Below are 17,949 nucleotides of genomic sequence, written 5' to 3'. Positions count from 1 at the left end.
TAATTCATGTATTCATCACATTTCCCCTGAACTATTGCAATAGCTTTGTAATTGGCTCTCCCCTCCAGTATATCCTCTATATCAAAGATCTTTCTACAGCACAGGCCCAATGTTATTCTCACATGTAAAAGTCTGTTGGGATTCTCTGTTGCTCTGGGTTAAAAATCCAAAGTTTAGCATTTGAAGACCTCCACAATCTTGCTCCAGTTTCCTTCCTCAATTTTCTTTACATTGCTCCTTTTTACAACATTTTATTAGACCCTACATTCAGCATTCTATTGTCCCCCACAATACCTCTTTAAATCCCTTGCTTCCTTCACTGTTTAGTTCTTGGGACCCATTCCTGATCTACCAGCTGTGCATTCATCCTTTTCACTTTAGTTTTCACTTATTCCACTGTGTTCATGTTGAATCTCCCAGTAGAGAATAAACTCCTTGAAGACAAAGTCAGTTTTTCTTTTTGGCCATTGTTTCCCTAAGGAATAACAATGTAGTAGTTGTTGCTTGTAGTAAATGCTTAATTGTTAAACTGAATCATCCTGTCTATATCTGAGGATGGTTGTGAGAATAACACAAAATAATGTACTTAAAAATCCTTAAGGGTGAGCTATAATTATTCTTGCAATCTATGTTTTTCCCCTTAAGCATAACAAATATTGGGGGGAGGCTAAGGAGGGAAAGGAAACCAGATTCTCAGGTTTTGTGCATAGCTAGTTTTGTGAAGCTAGTTTTTTTTAAACAAATATACAGATCTGAAATGATAAATTGTCAGAGCAGAGAAAAGTATGTAGATGTGGGATTTCCAAGACAACCAAAGCTTATTCCTTTAAATGATTTGGTGCAGAACTTTTAAAAAAAGAAATGAGTCCTGAAAGACAGCATAACTTTAATACACAAGTTATAAACAACTTGTTACAATACATATTATTATGAAAAAGGGAGCTTAAAAAAATACCTTATAATTGGAATGAAGTCAAGATTAAAAATAAAGAATAACTAGAGACATTTTATAATTACTAAGAAATATTGTGCAGTACTTTAATTTACTATGGCAAATACAAAAATTGAATAGTGTTTATTAACAACAGATATATAAAAATGTAACTACATGAACTGACTAGGGAATTGAAAATTAACAAAATAGAACAGCAGTGTTATTTTTTTTAAAAATGAGGTATTATTACACTGTAAACTAAAACCAGAGAGAGCATAAATAAATAAAGGCAATGTGTAATTTAGTGATTAAAACAGCTGTATTTTTCATTTTCATAACAGACACAAATTTTCCAGTTAATTGTGGGTATAAGTGATTAAAAACAACAGGTTTGAATATTTCTAAAGTGACATAGCTATTGATGTATATAGACACATCATTAAACGTGCACAAGAAACCATAAATCATTTTATCAAATAAGAGCTTTGTTTACATCTTAAACATTTAAACCTGATTACTTACATAGAATTCTTTTGTGCTTATTAGTTATTATCAACCTACTTTAGACACCTCCCAGTCTAGCTCAGGCAGCACGACAGAGAAGCGATTTTATTTGCACATGGATTAACAAACTAAACCAGTTAGTTTGCTACCTTTTTCTAGCCTCTATATTTTCCTAGTAAAGATACTATTCACTACAGATCACTTAAGATCCCCAAAGTATTTCAGAGCCACTTTGAGAAGGAGAGATAAGTACATACATAGGTCCACCCTTTCCTCCAAACACTGGTTGCTTTAAAAACCCAGAAGAATGAGTTTATTCATTTCTTCACTCATGCTGAATTCTGCTGCTGGGGATATAACAAGAAGATAGCAAAACTCAGAAAAAGATGGGGAAAGTATACCTTAAAAAGAGTATTTGCTGGTAATAAATGCTGGCATCATTTATTGTTATTGCAACAATAACAGCTTCTGAATTGTCAGAAGAAAATATAGGAATGTTTCCAGGAAATAAATCTCAATTTAAGAAAAAAACCTGTCACAGACTAAGAAAATTGCTTCACTTTTACTAATGCAAAAATGCATCAGTAGCTTTGAAATGAAATTCAGCTCTTTTCCTCATGTACTGCTTTGAACTTTTATATTTTTTATACTTAAAATTTGTTGAGGGGAAATAAATATTTTGGTCCAAATATCAAAACCATACTAAATCTTACTTGATGACATGTTCATACAATTTTGCCCTATGTTTCAGCCTATTTTTCCAAAAGTTGGTTCCAGTAGTACTGGCCATTAAAATAAGACCAGACGTAAGCAGAAGCCATCAGTCAAATTTTCAAAGGAAAAGTCCTTTCATTTTGTGTTGTTCTAGGATTTATTTTATTCACAACTAATGTGGTTAGATTTCACTTTCTGATCTCCAGGGTTTTTTTCAAAACATGATGGCTATACAAATCAGAAGACTTTCAAAGTAACTAGTTTTCTGCTAATTTCAATAGGTACATTCCTTAATATTTAACCATGATACTTAAATGCATATATCTTAAGTCCAGTTAGTCTGAAAAGTTGTATTCCTGTACAATCATCCCTGTTGATTTGTAAAAGCTGTATACCCATCTAAAGCCCTGAATTTATTTAGTAAAAAATAAATCTTTAGCAACAAATAGCACTATTAAAAACTCCACCCCCCCAGCAATTATTTACATGCTTTTCGACAATCGGCTTAATCCTTATAGAACTAAAGCCAGAATATTAAAAACACTGTAAATTTCCATTGCGATTAAAATTTTTCAGTTCTGTATGAAAATATGGCTACAGGCCTTATATTAATGGTGTTGTAGCTTTATGCTTTGCTACTGTGTGTTAATAACACATAATCTGCCACTGGGTTCTATTCTAGAAATGCATTAACTATTGCACTTCAATCCCCTAGTGGCACATGTGACATAATTATGGAGACTGGTAAAGTGCTATAAAAAGAGATCCTAAAAAAAATCCTATTTTTACCTATTGACTACCCCCCTCCCTGTGCCAAAGTCTCTGTAATTTTCGAAAAGTCTATGTAGATTAAATGTACTTCACATTTAATAATCCAAAAAATTAGCATTTGAAAATTGTTTAGCTTATTGTAGTGCTGAAGACAGAAGCATGAAAAGGTTAAAGGCACAATGAGAAGAGAGTGGATGCTACATATAAAAATACTTTATTTCAAGTCCAAAGTTACTCCAGCCCAAAACCTTCTGAATTTGAAATACCAATGATCAATTTCTGCTTTAACTCTTTTTTGTTTTTGTAAGGAGGCAGGCAAAGTTGGTTGAAACAGGTATGGGCCACAGGTAACCTAGAAAAAAGATAAACTTTAAATAATCAAAAGCCAAAATATGAAAATGGAGAGAAACTTTACTTGAGATCAATAGCAACTGGGAAGAAACTTTTTGGTGAAGGCTACAATGGACTAGAGTATGATTATCAAGGTTTCATTAAACTTTATAATTCATTTGGCAATTATGAAAAAAGTATTTGAATACCAATTCTTGCCAATTGGAACCCTTTGCAGATTGTCAGTTTTCAAGGACAGATGCTCTGGAAGATGTAAACACAAGCCCACAGTCCACTGAAGAAGTGGTTTCAATCTTTCCTGGTGTCTCAGAATATTGAAGGACAGAGCTGCTGAGGGGCTGACTGAATGTCCCCATTCCCTTAAATGTCCCCATTCTCTTAAAGTTGGGTTATCATACCAACCCTTCCAGATTTCCTAAGGAAATCTTGAATTTTAGATAGGTATATTGAGCACATTTTAGAGGCATGTGATACATTCAACTTTTACATAATCTTACTTCTAAAGACCATAAACTTTGTCTTCCTTCTGGGATTCTTATTTTAACAAGTTTTCTCATGTTTCTTTGCTGATGATGTATTTCTTTATTTAGTGTTTCTACAATTAATCCTTCTTTCTCTTGCCAAAGGTTAATCATAGAAGTTCTCTGATCAATTTGATAAGCATTCAGCGGGTGAGCAAATGCTTAAAATTTTCTCTATGGAATGTGTATAGATGTACTTCCTGAAAGATGAATCTCAGGAAGTATGAATGAATCAATAATGGCCTCCTCAGTGATGAACTGCTTTTGAGAGAAACCAATCTTTTGTGATGGACTATAAATGGGAAGGTTTCTTTTCTCTTTAAAATTTTTATTGATATTTTCTGTTTCTTATGTCACAAAAATAACCTGTTATTCCTCTTCTTTCTTCTCCCTGAAAGCCATACCATGTGTCTGCTAGGGTTTTTTAAGAGAAAAAAAAGAAAGTTAGCCATAACTGAAATTGATCTGAAATCATATGAAGTATGTAACACCTGGGGATTTTCTCTTCCATGTAGGATCCATTGAATTCTTGCTTTGAATTCACTTGATCTTCATAATTTCATTACATTTACTTTTGATTTTATTTTCTGGTGTGTAGTTCTTTCCACTTACATTTATTGTAGTCATTGTGTATATATTTTTTTTTACTCTGGATACTTCCTCTTGCATCAGTTCAGGTAGATCTTTTCCATGATTCTCTGTCTTCATCATGTGCATAATACTTTATATTTCAGTAATATTCCATTATATTCATGTACTACAATTTGTTGAGCCTTTCCCCAATTGATTGGTCTTTAATTTGTTTGCTATTTTTTGCTATAACAAAGAATGCTACTATAGTATATGAACATTTTCCCTTATTTTTAGCTTGTTTTGGGTGTAAGTTTAATAATGAACTATCTGATCCTAAGGATGTAGGTATGTTAGTCACTTTGAGTAATTTCAAGTTGCTTTCCAAAATGATCATGTCATTTCACAGCTTCACCAACAATATATTAGTGTGTCTATCTTTCTACAACCCTTCCAATGCCATTGCCATTTTTTGTCATTTTTGTAGGGTAAGGGGAAATCTCAGGGTTGTGTTGATTTGCATTTCTCTTACTAATCAGTGATTTAGTTAGTGAAAAGTTTGCAGTTCCTCTCTTAACAACTGTTCGTCCTTATTCTTTGACCTAAGTAGGAATTGTTCAGTTGTAGACTTGATACTTTTCTCTCTTTTTAAAGCAGTAGAACTTCTGCCGTAGGGCAGAAGTACAGGGAAAGCCTCCTTTAGTTTTCCCTCACATGGCCCAAGAAGAGAGTCCTGGACCTCAGCTCTTGGCCCAGACTTGAAAGGCTATATTGTAACCTCTCCAACATAGATGGCAGATAAATAGAGGGGAAACATTCGAACAAGTAATGAGAATTCTTTAATTCCAGCCTTCTGGATAAAGAAGGGAACAATCTATAGACAGCACAATTAAGAATCTAGCTTTTGAGCAATGAGAAGGAGGATTATGGCCATCTAGGAAGAAGTAATCATGTACCTTGTATCTAAAGCTGGAGGAATAGCAAGGCATTAAAATCGGGATATGGTGGGTGAGAGAGATTTGGACTTTGTCTTCTACTATTACTGTGATTTATTTGGACAATTTAGGTCTGATCTGATAGAAGTTTTCTCTTTAGCAACATAAGGGTGTTCTCCTGGGGGCAGCCCAAACAGAGGGTAGGATCCTAAGGATGAATGTGCTTGTAGGGTTTTTTAGAGAGAAAGAGGGATTTATTGGAACGCTTCTTTCCTAACAACCCCAAACTCATCTGAGAGGAATCCAAACCACAGGGTACTCTTACAAATGTGGAGCATATTAGGATCCTGGAAGAAGATAAGATTTACTGGAGGAGGAAAATTTGTCTGCTGGATACTGAATGTCTGTTATGTAGTTTTACATTTTCACTGGGGGTGGAATAAAGGCTGTCTAAAAAGTTACAAATACATTACCTTGTATTTTGTTATAGGATATCTATGGAGACCTGGAGTTATATCCAAATTATAGTCTGAGATTTCCTACAACCCTGGATATGAATATAATAGAGTACTATTTCTCCTTGGCTATTGCAACACTCCTTTCCCTCCCCCTTTCTTCTCCCTCTAAATTAGATCCAGTTCATATGACTCTAGAGTTTGAATGCTATTTTCAACTTAGTTCAAATATGTAAAGTATAATTATTGGAGTTCTGAAGAGCACCCTTTCTCTATCTTTCTGTTTCAATTTCTCTCTTTCTGTCTCAATTTCTCTCCGTGTGTCTAAACCCTAGTCTTTAAATAACCAATAAAGAACAAAATTAACTAGAGAGAAGTAGAAGTAATTTTAAGGAAGAAATCCTGAGAAAATCAAACCTAAACTCATATCCATTCCCAGCATAATAAAAAAATTATAAGGCTTTAAAAGTTAGTCTTTATAAAAATTATTATTCATATTCTCATGAATATATGCTAATGGTGGTAACTCATAAAATCATATAGACCCAAATATACCTCTTGGTTAAGATTCTCAAAGCGCTTTACATATATTTTTTCATCTGAGACTCAGGCAGCACAAATAGAATTGTTTCAGTTTTACAGATGAGGAAACTGAGGCTCAGAAAGTTTTGGCTTGGCCATGGCTATACTGCCAGAAAGCACAGAGGCATGACTTGAAACCAAAGTTTTTATTATTCCAACCCTTATATTCTCCTAAGTCATGATGCTTACCTTCATAGCTTTAAAAAAAATTCTACTTTTGATCATATCATAATAAATAATGTCCACATTTTTCTCAAAGTAAAATGTGTACATGTAGGTACCACCTTAAAGTTTCCTAGCTTCCACATAACATCATAAAAGCCATTATTAAATTTAGAACATAATTTAGAAATCAGATATTGGTATATTTCAAAATCTTGTTATATGAGCCTGACTCTTCCTCGAATCCAATGTTGTGATAGAAAAGTGGCTCCAGAGGGTTGTGTTGGGAGAACACAAGGAACAGCAGCCCCTGCCTAGCTGGAAAGGTTTTGAGTGCAGGTACAGGGATAATCTGGATAACTGCTGTCTGAGAACAGAAGTTCATCACTGGAAGGACAGCCGCCAGGGGAGATTCTTTTTTTAGCCACAGAAACTCATGAAAACTATCTGTTTCACAGCTTCCCTGATTTTCTTATCACATTGGTGACCTTCACATTGACTATAAACCTTGTGTTAAGAACAAATAATACTATGAAGGAACTAAAAACATTATATAAGATCTTTCAAGTAGGAAACTATAGAAGGGAATGCTGTATTAAGTTAGTGGTGTTCTATCTCTTGACATTTCCATTTCATCCAAACAATATAAAATTTCATGCTGCAACAACAGCATCAGAAATATCACAGAATTTGGAGAGTTCTTACAGTAGCTAAACTCAATGTAGTGTAAGAGAGGACAAGTATAAAATGGGACAGGCCTGAGAAATGGAGTATAACTGGGGTCCAGGTTTAATAATTTTCTGTTATTGTTGCTCAGAGATTTTTTGATATTCAGAATGTGCCAAATTGTCACAGTGACTTGTCATATGTGTTAATTATTAATTTTTGATATCTAGAAATGGATAGAAAAGAAGAAATGGAAGGCACAAGGAGAAAAAGAAAATATATTCTGCCAAAAGGATGTCTTTTACCAAGAAATGTGTTCTTTTTTTTTTAGACAGTGCTCCAACCTTGTAAAATAAAAAATACAAATAAAATTGAGAATTTACCAGTTAAAACTGAGTGGATGCCTATCAGTTGGAGAATGGCTGAATAAGTTATGGTATATGAATGCTATGGAATATTATTGTTCTGTAAGAAATGACCAGCAGGATGTTTTTAGAGAAGCCTGGAGAGACTTACATAAAATGATGCTAAGTGAAATGAGCAGAACCAGGAGATCATTATACATGGCAACAACAATATTATATGATGATCAATTCTGATGGACATGACTCTTTCCAACAGTGAGATGATTAAGGCCATCTCCAATGATCTTGTGATGAAGAGAGCCATCTACATCCAGAGAGAGGACTGTGGGAACTGAGTGTGGATTACAACACAGTATTTTCACTCTTTTTGTTGTTGTTTGCTTACATTTTGTTTTCTTTCTCATTTTTTTCTTTTTTGATCTGATTTTTCTTGCGCAGCAAAATAGTTGCATAAATATGTAGACATATATTGGATTTAACATATATTTTAACATATTTAACATATATTGGCATACCTGCCATCTTGGGGAGGGGGCGAGGAGAAAAAGAGGAAAATTTGGAACACAAGGTTTTGCAAGGGTCAATTTGAAAAATTATCCATGCATATGTTTTGAAAATAAAAAAAAAAAGCTTTAAATATAAAAAAGAGTGAATTTACCAGTTAGTAGAAGTGTCATGCTTTGAAATCTTGAAATTCAAATCTGCCATTCCTCCCACAGGTACTCTGTCACTTCCTGTGGTGAAATGTAGTAACTTCTTTTGAAGATCAAGAGGAAACCCAAGCACAACATCCCAAAAGTATCTGTTCAAAATAAAATAAAAAAAAAAAAACAATGTTAAAAGATTTTTTTAAACAAATCCAAACTTTTATCTTACAATCTAGATTAAAATCAGCTTTAGAAAGGAAACAAATCCCTTTAAAGAGTAACTCTCTTGATTTAAAGTTATACTAACTAAGTAGTTCTGTATATGAAGAAAATTTCTCTGGTAGAATTTAAAAGACTTCTAAATGGTCTAATTATGGGAGGCATCAAAGTAATTTTCTCTTATGAAATCTAAGTTTTTAGTTATAATATTATTACTAAAATTATTCATCATCAACATATATAAAATATATATAAACATATACATTTACTTGCATGTTCTATGATCAAAATTGTACTTCAATTTTTATCAACTCATTTATTTTTTTTGAAATTTACATTTTTGTCACCATTGTCCTGGGGAACACCAAGTGCTTCTACTTTTAAAATATGCAAAATAGTATCTTTGTGCTAAGAAGACTCATATAAGCCTTTGTTATATGAATAAGCATAAATGACTAAAATATGTTGCTTACTTCTTAAGTAAGCAGAAATAACTTACCGTATAGTAAGGTCAGTTTTCACATAGCCATCATACTGAGTATTTCTCTGCAGAGCATGCATATCCAATTCAGGACTCCCACAGACCAGAATTTCTACCTCTTCTGGACGAAGCAGCTACCAATAATTAAAAATTAAAATAATTATTAATCATAATAACAAATCTTCTGACAATGGTTTAAAACAATTTAAATTAGTTTTTTCTTGGTACTTCCTGTGGAGGGATTGCAATCTCTTAGACAGCACAGTTCCTGCCCTCTAACCCCTCATGAAGTACAATAAGAGGACCAAAAAGTTCATCCAGCACCAGTATGACAGGTCAATATCAAGAGAAAATGGAATAAACCAAGAGGTATTGACAGCAGAATGTGAAGATGATTCAAGGGCTAGATCTTGATGCCCAATATTGGTTATGGAAGCAATTAGAAGGCAAAACACATGTTATCAAGTGGATTCAGGAAGTTTTTTGGTGTACATTATCATAGAGCTAGAAGTTCTCCTGATATGCAACAAATCTTACTGTGCCGAGTTTGCTTACAATGTTTCTTCTAAGAATTGGAAAGTCATTGTTGAGAGAGCTAGCCATCAAGATTACCAATCCAAATGCTAGACTGAGGAGTGAAGAAAATGAGTAAAAAACTTTGCACATTTTTATTTGCGTTAAATAAACACTTAAACTAAAAACAAAAAAACCCTGAAATTGGAAATGTTTGGAAATCACAAGTGTAGCTTCTTATAATGAATAAAATATGTTACACCAAGGAATCATTTTCTCAACCTCAGTTTTAATAAATCTAATTCTTCTAAAGAATAATTTTTTTAACTTTTGGGAATAAATTAATGTCTTTCAGGTCATTAATAACTATGACATTTATGATTTTAAGTATTCAAGTTGAGAATACTGGTCAACATATTGGGGTTCATCTGCTCCCCAGTGGCACTAATTCTACTTTTATACCTATAAAAATTATTATTATAATAACCCAGATTTATGTAGAGCTTTAAGATTTACAAAGAATTTCCCTAGAGTAACTCCATAAGGTCAAATAGTTTCAGTTTTTTTTTATTTTACTTATTTATTTTTTGCATAGATTTGGGTTTGTCATGCCAGGAATACAAATTAAAAAGACAGCCCTTGCCCTTGAGAAGCTTATAATCTAGAAAAAGGAGATAACATATATAAAGCAGTAGAAGTCAGGGAAGGATTTTCTGGTCTGGGGAATCTTAGGGGCAATAAATTATTTTGGAGTTCATCTTTGGAGAACATTTGCAGTGTTCAGGGGATTGATGCAATCAGCACAATGTTACTCACAAAGAGGAATATGTGGTAAATTTCACCACCTAACAGTAATTTTTGCATTTCTTTTCAATCACAATGGTGAACACTTGATTATATTTATATAGCTGGAAAAAACAGATGTACGGGGCTATTAGCTTTTGATTTAGTAACCAAAACGGTAGCAAAGAGGTCCAAGATTTTTTCCATTTAATTGGCATTTTCTCTCTCTCTTTTTAACTACTGAGAATCTCTCATTTCTTTCAGAATTGTCACTTTCAGTATGGGCTTCCTCTTTGTGTACTTCTAGTCCAGCTACATTTCCCTTCTTTGTCCTTCTAACTGATATTTCTAGTTCCTCTATAAGAAATCTAAAAATGTTCAATAAATAAAAGCCAGGTCTATGATGATAGAATCAAAATGATAATGGCTTCTCATTTGGGGGAGGTCAGAAACGAATCCTTAATTTATTTCAATCCAGCAATTTCCTAAGCTTATACGATGTGTTATTGTTTGCCTTTTGTTTTTAGAGAGAATCAATGACATCATGGGTTATATCTTGCCTTGCTCTGTGTACTGAAATTAAAAGAGGCAGAGTTATGCAAAGTCATCACGCTCACTCTCTCTTCCAAAGTCATAGAAGTATAGTGACAAGGCAAAAAAAAAAAAAAAAAAAAAGATGACTGGGGACAGCCTGGGAGATGTTTGACCAAACTCTAGGTTCTCCACAGCTCTTGTTCCAGTTGCCTTTATGGCTGTGGGAATAAATTGTTCTCATTTGCCCATTCTGCCAAGGAAACTTCACCTGCTTTGGGGAGGCATCCCCCTAACTCACTGACAGATTTGAAGTCCATAGATTACCTTAGCCTGGTTTATCCTATCTGTTGAGACATTTTATCAGAGTATGGCCAGTATGCATGCTATAACTTCTTGAAGTCACAGGTGAGAGATGAGTGAATCACATGGACACTAAAGATAGCTGAGCAGTCCTTAGAAGGGTCCTCTCTGAACACTTCACACACTCCAATATGTATATAAACTGTAGGGCATGGAAAAAAGTCTTTTTCCTTGAGGAATATCCAATCTTTTCATAGAGACATGACTTATATACATATGGAAAAACTAGAGAATGGCATAAGACAGGATATAGTCACTTCTTAAAGTGCCCAGAAAGTGAAGACATTATGTTATAAGAATCTCTGTTTATCTTTTTCATATTTCAGCTGTTTATCCTTCTAATTTCATCTTTAAATGTACTTGGGATGACTTTGTTTAATTGATTTCTTTTTTCTGTCTTTTGCTTTTCACTATTTTAAGGCGATACCTTCATCTACCATTCTTGTCCATTAGATTTTACAAATGAGTTTATATTAAAAATTGGTGGTGTCCTTGACTTCCATCTCTCTTTACGTGGCAAACTGGTTAGGTTATGAAGGTGATTCATATACTTTTTTGGTCTTTTTACTAGGGAAACTAATCTACAATTGGGAAGCTTCTGCAAGAAGTTGTTATAAATGGTATCAATGTCCATCACTCCATGCATTCCCATTTTTCATTGTAAACTTACATAGATTAGATTGTATAGGCATAAGCCCTCTTATTTCATTGGTCTAGGGATCTTCCAGATGAGGAAATGCCCTCTACAGTAGAAGTTGGCTCTTTCTCTTCAACTTATCGCTTTAGGGAGTTATTTGGAATACTGAGAGTTTAAAATCACATGATGAGGATGGATCAGAGACAGGACTTAAATTCAATGAGAAGAAACTGAGAAAGAAGTGAACCGAACCCAAGATATGGCTTTAGACTTACTCACAACTAAAGGTATGACACAGATAATGGAGCAAAGGAGACCAAGAGCAATGGCAGGAAAATCCAGAGGTAAGAGAGTGTTTAAGACTGTGAAAGGCTATAGAGACAAGAAGGATGGGGACTGAGAAACAATAATTAGATTTGGCACTTTGCAGATTGCTTGTAAGTTTGGAAAGGTAGGGTTCCATTGATTGAAGACATGGGAAGCTGAATTGCAGGGACATAAGTGGGAGGTAAAAGAAAGTGCAGAAGAGGCAGTCAAGTTTTTTCAAATTTAGCAGAGAATGGGAGGAGAGATCTCAGAAGATAGCTAAGGAATATTAGAATGAGAGTTCATTAAGAAGGGAGGAAAGAAATGTGTGTTTACAAGCAGAAGGCTTTATCCTGAGGTCTTTTACCAAAAGGGCAGTGGATAGAGAGTTGGTCCTGAAGTCGGGGAGACTCTCCTTCTTGAGTTCAAATCTGCACTCAGACATTTACTGTGTGACCCCAGGCAAATCATTTAACCCTGTTTACCTCAGTTTCCACAGCAACAACAGCAATAACAACAAATAAATAAAAAAGCATATATAGAAGAAAAGCTTTTCATTATTATGTTACTAATGTTAATTCACATATAAATCTTATTTTGTTTAAATTTAAAAAATAAATATTTATTTAAATATTTTAAAATTTTTGTTTTTGTATTTGAACCTGTTGATAGTTTCATTTATAATAAAAATAAAACCTACAATTATATGAAAACACAAGGGGATAGATGCACAACTTTTCCCAAAGAAATTGATATTCTGGGTTCTCAACCTTATAGAAAAAAACTTATTGTTTCGGATAATAATGTTTCAAAAAGATTTTACATTGCTGCTTATATTTTGGAGGGCACAATCCAACTTGTCTGTATTACTTCCTTAGAGTCGAATAGGCCTGGCCCATAGTAGGTAATTTCATAAATGCTAATTGATTGATTGAATAAAAATTGTTCCTGAAAGGGAGAGTTTGAACACCAACCCCACAACCACTAGGGACAAGTGCTAACTATTCCCCCTCCCACAAAAATTTGCTCTAACTCAAATTTCCTATATTAGAGAAGGTCATTAACTATGGGTCAGTAGAATGTCTTCAGTCACCTGGGAAGGTTTTTGTGGTCATTCCTCTTTTGCATAAAGAAAGGAAAATAAGGCTAGGAATTAATACTAACTGAAGTTTGTACAAGGGATTCCTCCTTCAGGTGGGGTTGGATTAGATGGCCTTTGAAATCCATTCCAATTCTGAGATTGTGTGGCTAACTAGACCTAACTTTTATCTAGTTCACTTGTCTAATTAATATTAATAATGCTAATGTATAAAGATATTTATAAAACATATAAAATAGGCAATTAGTATGATGGTATTTATTATCCCAGTTGCACAGAAAAAGAAACTGAGGTCCTGAGATTTTTAATGCCTTTTCTAAGGTCACATGGCTTATAAAGCAGCAGAGCCAGGATTTATACTAAGGTAGTCCAACTACACATCAGATACTCTATGATGCCTTTCCTTGAAGTTGCTAACAACTGGCTATTTCCAGCACTGCTTTAATTAATTGAAAATGTTTTCTACATTATCTTATATAATCTTATCTACCTAAAATAATGAAAATTAGAACTGTCATTTTAAATGATTTTTTTCTTATAGATTGAAAAGCTCACTTGGTAACTTAATAAAATCTAAACCTCTACTTACCATTAGTGCATTTGAAGCACATACACTATGAAATCCATAATAAAATGCAGCAAACTGTTTATAGATGGATTTGTTGAGAAGGAAGTCAACATATAGTTGTACATACTCTAGAAAGAAATTATACATCTGATTAATTAATATAAGCAAATGGTTAATTCAGATGCATTTCAGACAAAAATACATATTTTGAACATACCTTTCCTATTCTGATTGGTAACTGGAATTTTATCACCACTTGGTTTTAAATTATATGATTTGATTACTCCAAATTCTTCTTGAAAAACCTGATGGGAGATGCCATTACAACACAGTTTTTAAAATATTTCTATGATGAAAACATTATTAGGCAATATTCAAACAAGAGATAAAATTTAGGAGAAAATACTTCTGCATTACATTTTAAATCCTCAAGATGCTGAACTAGATCACTTGTTGGATTTTAAAACAATTTTATATAATTTGTCTTCTATCTTGACCAATTCCCCCCTTTCCCCTAATAGCATGCTTATCCAAGATCTTATAAAAATATTACCAAAATTGGCTGTCCAGAAAGTTTGTGTTTAACATGCTTTTCTATCCCAATAAGAGACATGGCATTTCTGCTTTGAGATATTTTTAACATCTTATTTTTTCAATTACATGTGAAAAATACTATTTTTCACATCCTTAAAAAAATTAGTTCCAAATACTTCCCTCACCACACCAAATAAAAGATAAGCAGTTTGACATAGCTTATGCATATGCATTTAAGCAAAAAAAAAATTCATACAATGTTGCTGTTACTATGTACAATGTTCTCCTGGTTCTGTGCATTTCATTTTACACTAGTTTACATAATTTTTACCAATTTTTTTTCTGAGAGTATCTTACTCATTGTTTCTTCTAATACAATAGTATTTTATCACAATCATATATCCTCATTTGTTCATCCCCCAATTGTTAGGCATCCCCATTTCCAATTCGTTGCCATCAAAAAAAGAGCAGCTATAAATATTTTTGTAAATGTAAATCCTTTCTCTTTTTTATCTCTTTGGGATTCAGACCTAGAATAATATTACGGGATCAAAGGGTTTGATTGCCCTTTGGGCATAGTTCCAAATGGCTCTCTTAAATGGTTGAATCAGATCACAACTCCAACAGTGCACTAGTGTCCCATTTCCCCCCAAACTACATCCAATATTTGTCACTTTCCTTTTCTGTCATAATAGTCAATCTTATGGGTGTGAGGTAGTACCTCAGAATTGGTGTAATTTGCAGTTCTATAATCAATAGTGATTTAGAGCCTTTTTCATATGATTATAGATAATGTTGATTGCTTCATCTGAAAACTGCCTGTTCATATCCTTTAACCATTTATCAAAAGGAGAATGACATGTATTCTTATGAATTTGACTCAGTTCTTTATATATATATATATACATATATTTCTATAATATATATCTATATCTATCTATTTGAGAAATAAGGCCTTTATTAGGAAAACTTGCTGTAAAATTTTTTCATAGACATGATTACTATGTATTTCTCTAGGTCCTATTTCCCTTCTATTTATCCTACACTTACTCTCCTTTCACCCTGTCAATCCTCAAAAGTGTTGTGCTGCCTCTCCCAATCTGTCCCTAACTTCCATCAGTACTGTCCTCACCACCCCCATCATCTTTCTCTCCTGTTTTCCTAATAGGGTAGAAAAGATTTCTATACCGAAGGGATTATGTTGGTATTATTTCCCTTTTGGGCCATTTTTGATGAATTGGCCCATCCCCTACTTCTCTCATCCCCTCCATAAAAGTTCTTTTGTGCCTCTTTTATGTGTGATAATTTAAATCAATCTATCTCTCCCTTCCACCTTCCACCAGAACATTCCTCCTTCTTATTCCTTAATTTAATTTAATTTTTAATGTCATCCCATCATATTCAATTCACACTTGTGTTCTCTATGAATATTCCTTTTAATTTCCCTAAAAATGATAAAGGTTTCAGAAATTACAAATATCATCTTCCTTATATAGGAATATAAGCAATTTAACCTTATTGAATTCTTTATGAATTCTCTTTCCTGTCTACTTTTTATGCTTCGCTTGGGTTTAGTATTTGAAAATGAAAATTTCTATTCAGCTCTGGTTTTTCAACAGAAATACCAGAAATTCCTCTATTTCACTGAATATCCATTTTTTACATTAATAAGGGTTATATTCAGTTTTGCTGTGTAGGTGATTATTGGGTACAAACCTATCTCTTTTGCCCTCCAGCATATGAAAACTTTCTAATCTTTTAACATAGAAGAAGTTGCTAAATTCTATATTTATGAACCGGAATTGTTTCTTTTTGTGACTGTTTGGAATATTTTCTCTTTGACCTGGGAGAGCTACAATTTGGAGTTTTTATTTTGGGATTTCTTTAGGCATATTCTTTCAATTTCTATTTTACCCTCTGGTTCTAGGATATCAAGACAGTTTTCTTTGATAATTTCTTGAAAGATTATGCCTAAGTCCTTTTTTTTTTGATCATGGCTTTCAGGAAGTTCAATCATCTCGGCTCAATCTATTTTCTAGTTGAGTTATTTTTCCAATGAAATATTTCACATTTTCTCTTATTTTGATTTTGTTTATTGTTTCTTAATGTTTCATAGAGACATTAGCTTCCATTTATCCAATTTTAGTTTTTAATGAATTATTTTCTTTTGGAGGCCTTTGAATTCCTTTTCCATTTAGTCAATTCAATTTTTTAAGGAGTTATTTTCTTCAGTGAATTTTTGTGTTTCTTTTTGCATTTGGCCAATTCTGCATTTTTAAGGTGTTCATTTTAGTGGATTTGTGGGCTTCTTTTACTTTTTTTTTTACTTATTTTGTCTTTTAAGGTGTTTTTCTTCAGTATTTTTTTGTGCCTTCTTAGCAAGCTGTTGAATTTTTCTTTCTTTTTTTTTTTTTTTTTGCATTGCTCTCATTTCTCTTCCCAATTTTTTTCTCCTTTTCTTATTTGCTTTTTTAACTGCATTTTAAGCTCTTTCAAGAAATCAGTTGGAAGAGAACTGTTGCGTTCTGCACACATATGTTGTATCTAGGATATACTGCGACATATTTAACATGTATAGGACTGCTTGTCATTTGGGGAAGGAGGTGAGGGGAGGGAGATAAAAAGTCAGAACAGAAGTGAGTGCAAGGGATAATGTTGTAAAGAAATTTTTTTCAAAATAAAAAAAAATTAAAAAAAAAAAGAAATTGATTGGGTCTTGGGACCAATTTACATTTTTTTTTTTTTTTTGGCTTCAGACTGGTTTGTTTTCTTCTGAGTTTGTGTTTTGATCTTTCCTGTCACCAGAATAAATTTTTATGATCAGTTTGTTGTTTCTTCCTTCCTCCCTCCCTCCCTCCCTCTCTTCCTTCCTTCTCTTCCTTCCTTCCTTCCTTCCTTCCTTCCTTCCTTCCTTCCTTCCTTCCTTCCTTCCTTCCTTTCTTCCTCCTTCCTTCCTCCCTTCCTTCCTTCCTCCCTTCCTTCCTTTTTTCCCTCCTCCTCCTCCTCCTCCTCCTCCTCTTCTTCTTTTTCCTTCCTTCTTTCTTCTTTCCTCCTCTTCTTCCCATCTTCTCCTCCTCCTTCTTTTTTTGCTATTTTCTCATCTTCCCGGCCTATTTCTTGATTTTAAACTTGATCTTAAAGTTAGGTTTTGCTGCCGGAGTAGGGGGGCACTATCCCAAGCTTCAGATTTTGTATGCAACTATTTTCAGTTAGTCATAGGAATGGAGTAGTCTGTAAGTTTTAAATTCTTCCAACAAGTTTTTTTTGAGTTGAGGGCAGAGCCTGGACTTTGTTTCAAACGAGATCAAAGAAAGTAGTTGAGCTAAGAATGTGTTGATTTGCTAGCTACAGATTATTCATCACTATTATTTTTGATATCTTTGCTTCTCTATAAGATGCTAAAGCCTATAACAACATTTCATCTGTGATGGCCAGTGATCTATGTTTAAAGTCATTCTAATGTATTTGTTACTAATAATAATACTAGACAGAATAATACTACTGATACTACCATTTCTAGTACCATCCTAACTACCATTTCTAGTATTAGTAATACTAATAATACTAGTAATAAATGTTTCTAATTGTAGTTATTTCTAAGATTCTTGAGAGTAAATAACAGTATTGAGATTAGACTCTGTTACCTTTCCCAAATAAGCATCTAGGTGGCACAGCGGATATAGCACAGAGCCTGGAGTCAGAAAGATCTGAGTTAACATCTGATCTCAGCCACTTATT

At 33.5% G+C, this 17,949-nt stretch overlaps 1 protein-coding gene across 1 annotated transcript in view; it reads right to left on the bottom strand.

The window, feature by feature from the left end:
* Window positions 1-1,629: 1,629 nt before the first annotated feature.
* The window catches only part of HECTD2 (HECT domain E3 ubiquitin protein ligase 2), a 103,890-nt gene continuing 87,570 nt past the window's right edge, over window positions 1,630-17,949 (bottom strand). Inside the window, exons 18-22 of the mRNA XM_031956035.1 lie at window positions 13,895-13,982; window positions 13,699-13,805; window positions 8,896-9,011; window positions 8,189-8,332; window positions 1,630-3,275 (exon numbers count right to left, since the gene is read on the bottom strand). Of these exons, the coding sequence (XP_031811895.1) occupies window positions 3,155-3,275; window positions 8,189-8,332; window positions 8,896-9,011; window positions 13,699-13,805; window positions 13,895-13,982 (576 nt within the window). The 3' untranslated portion in view covers window positions 1,630-3,154. The remainder of the gene's footprint in view (window positions 3,276-8,188; window positions 8,333-8,895; window positions 9,012-13,698; window positions 13,806-13,894; window positions 13,983-17,949) is intronic.

The sequence above is a fragment of the Sarcophilus harrisii genome, chromosome 2, assembly GCF_902635505.1.
Source record: "Sarcophilus harrisii chromosome 2, mSarHar1.11, whole genome shotgun sequence".
In the NCBI taxonomy this organism is placed as follows: domain Eukaryota; kingdom Metazoa; phylum Chordata; class Mammalia; order Dasyuromorphia; family Dasyuridae; genus Sarcophilus; species Sarcophilus harrisii.
The sequence above is the reverse complement of the archived record's forward strand: the minus strand, read 5'-3'. Positions and strand labels throughout refer to the sequence as shown.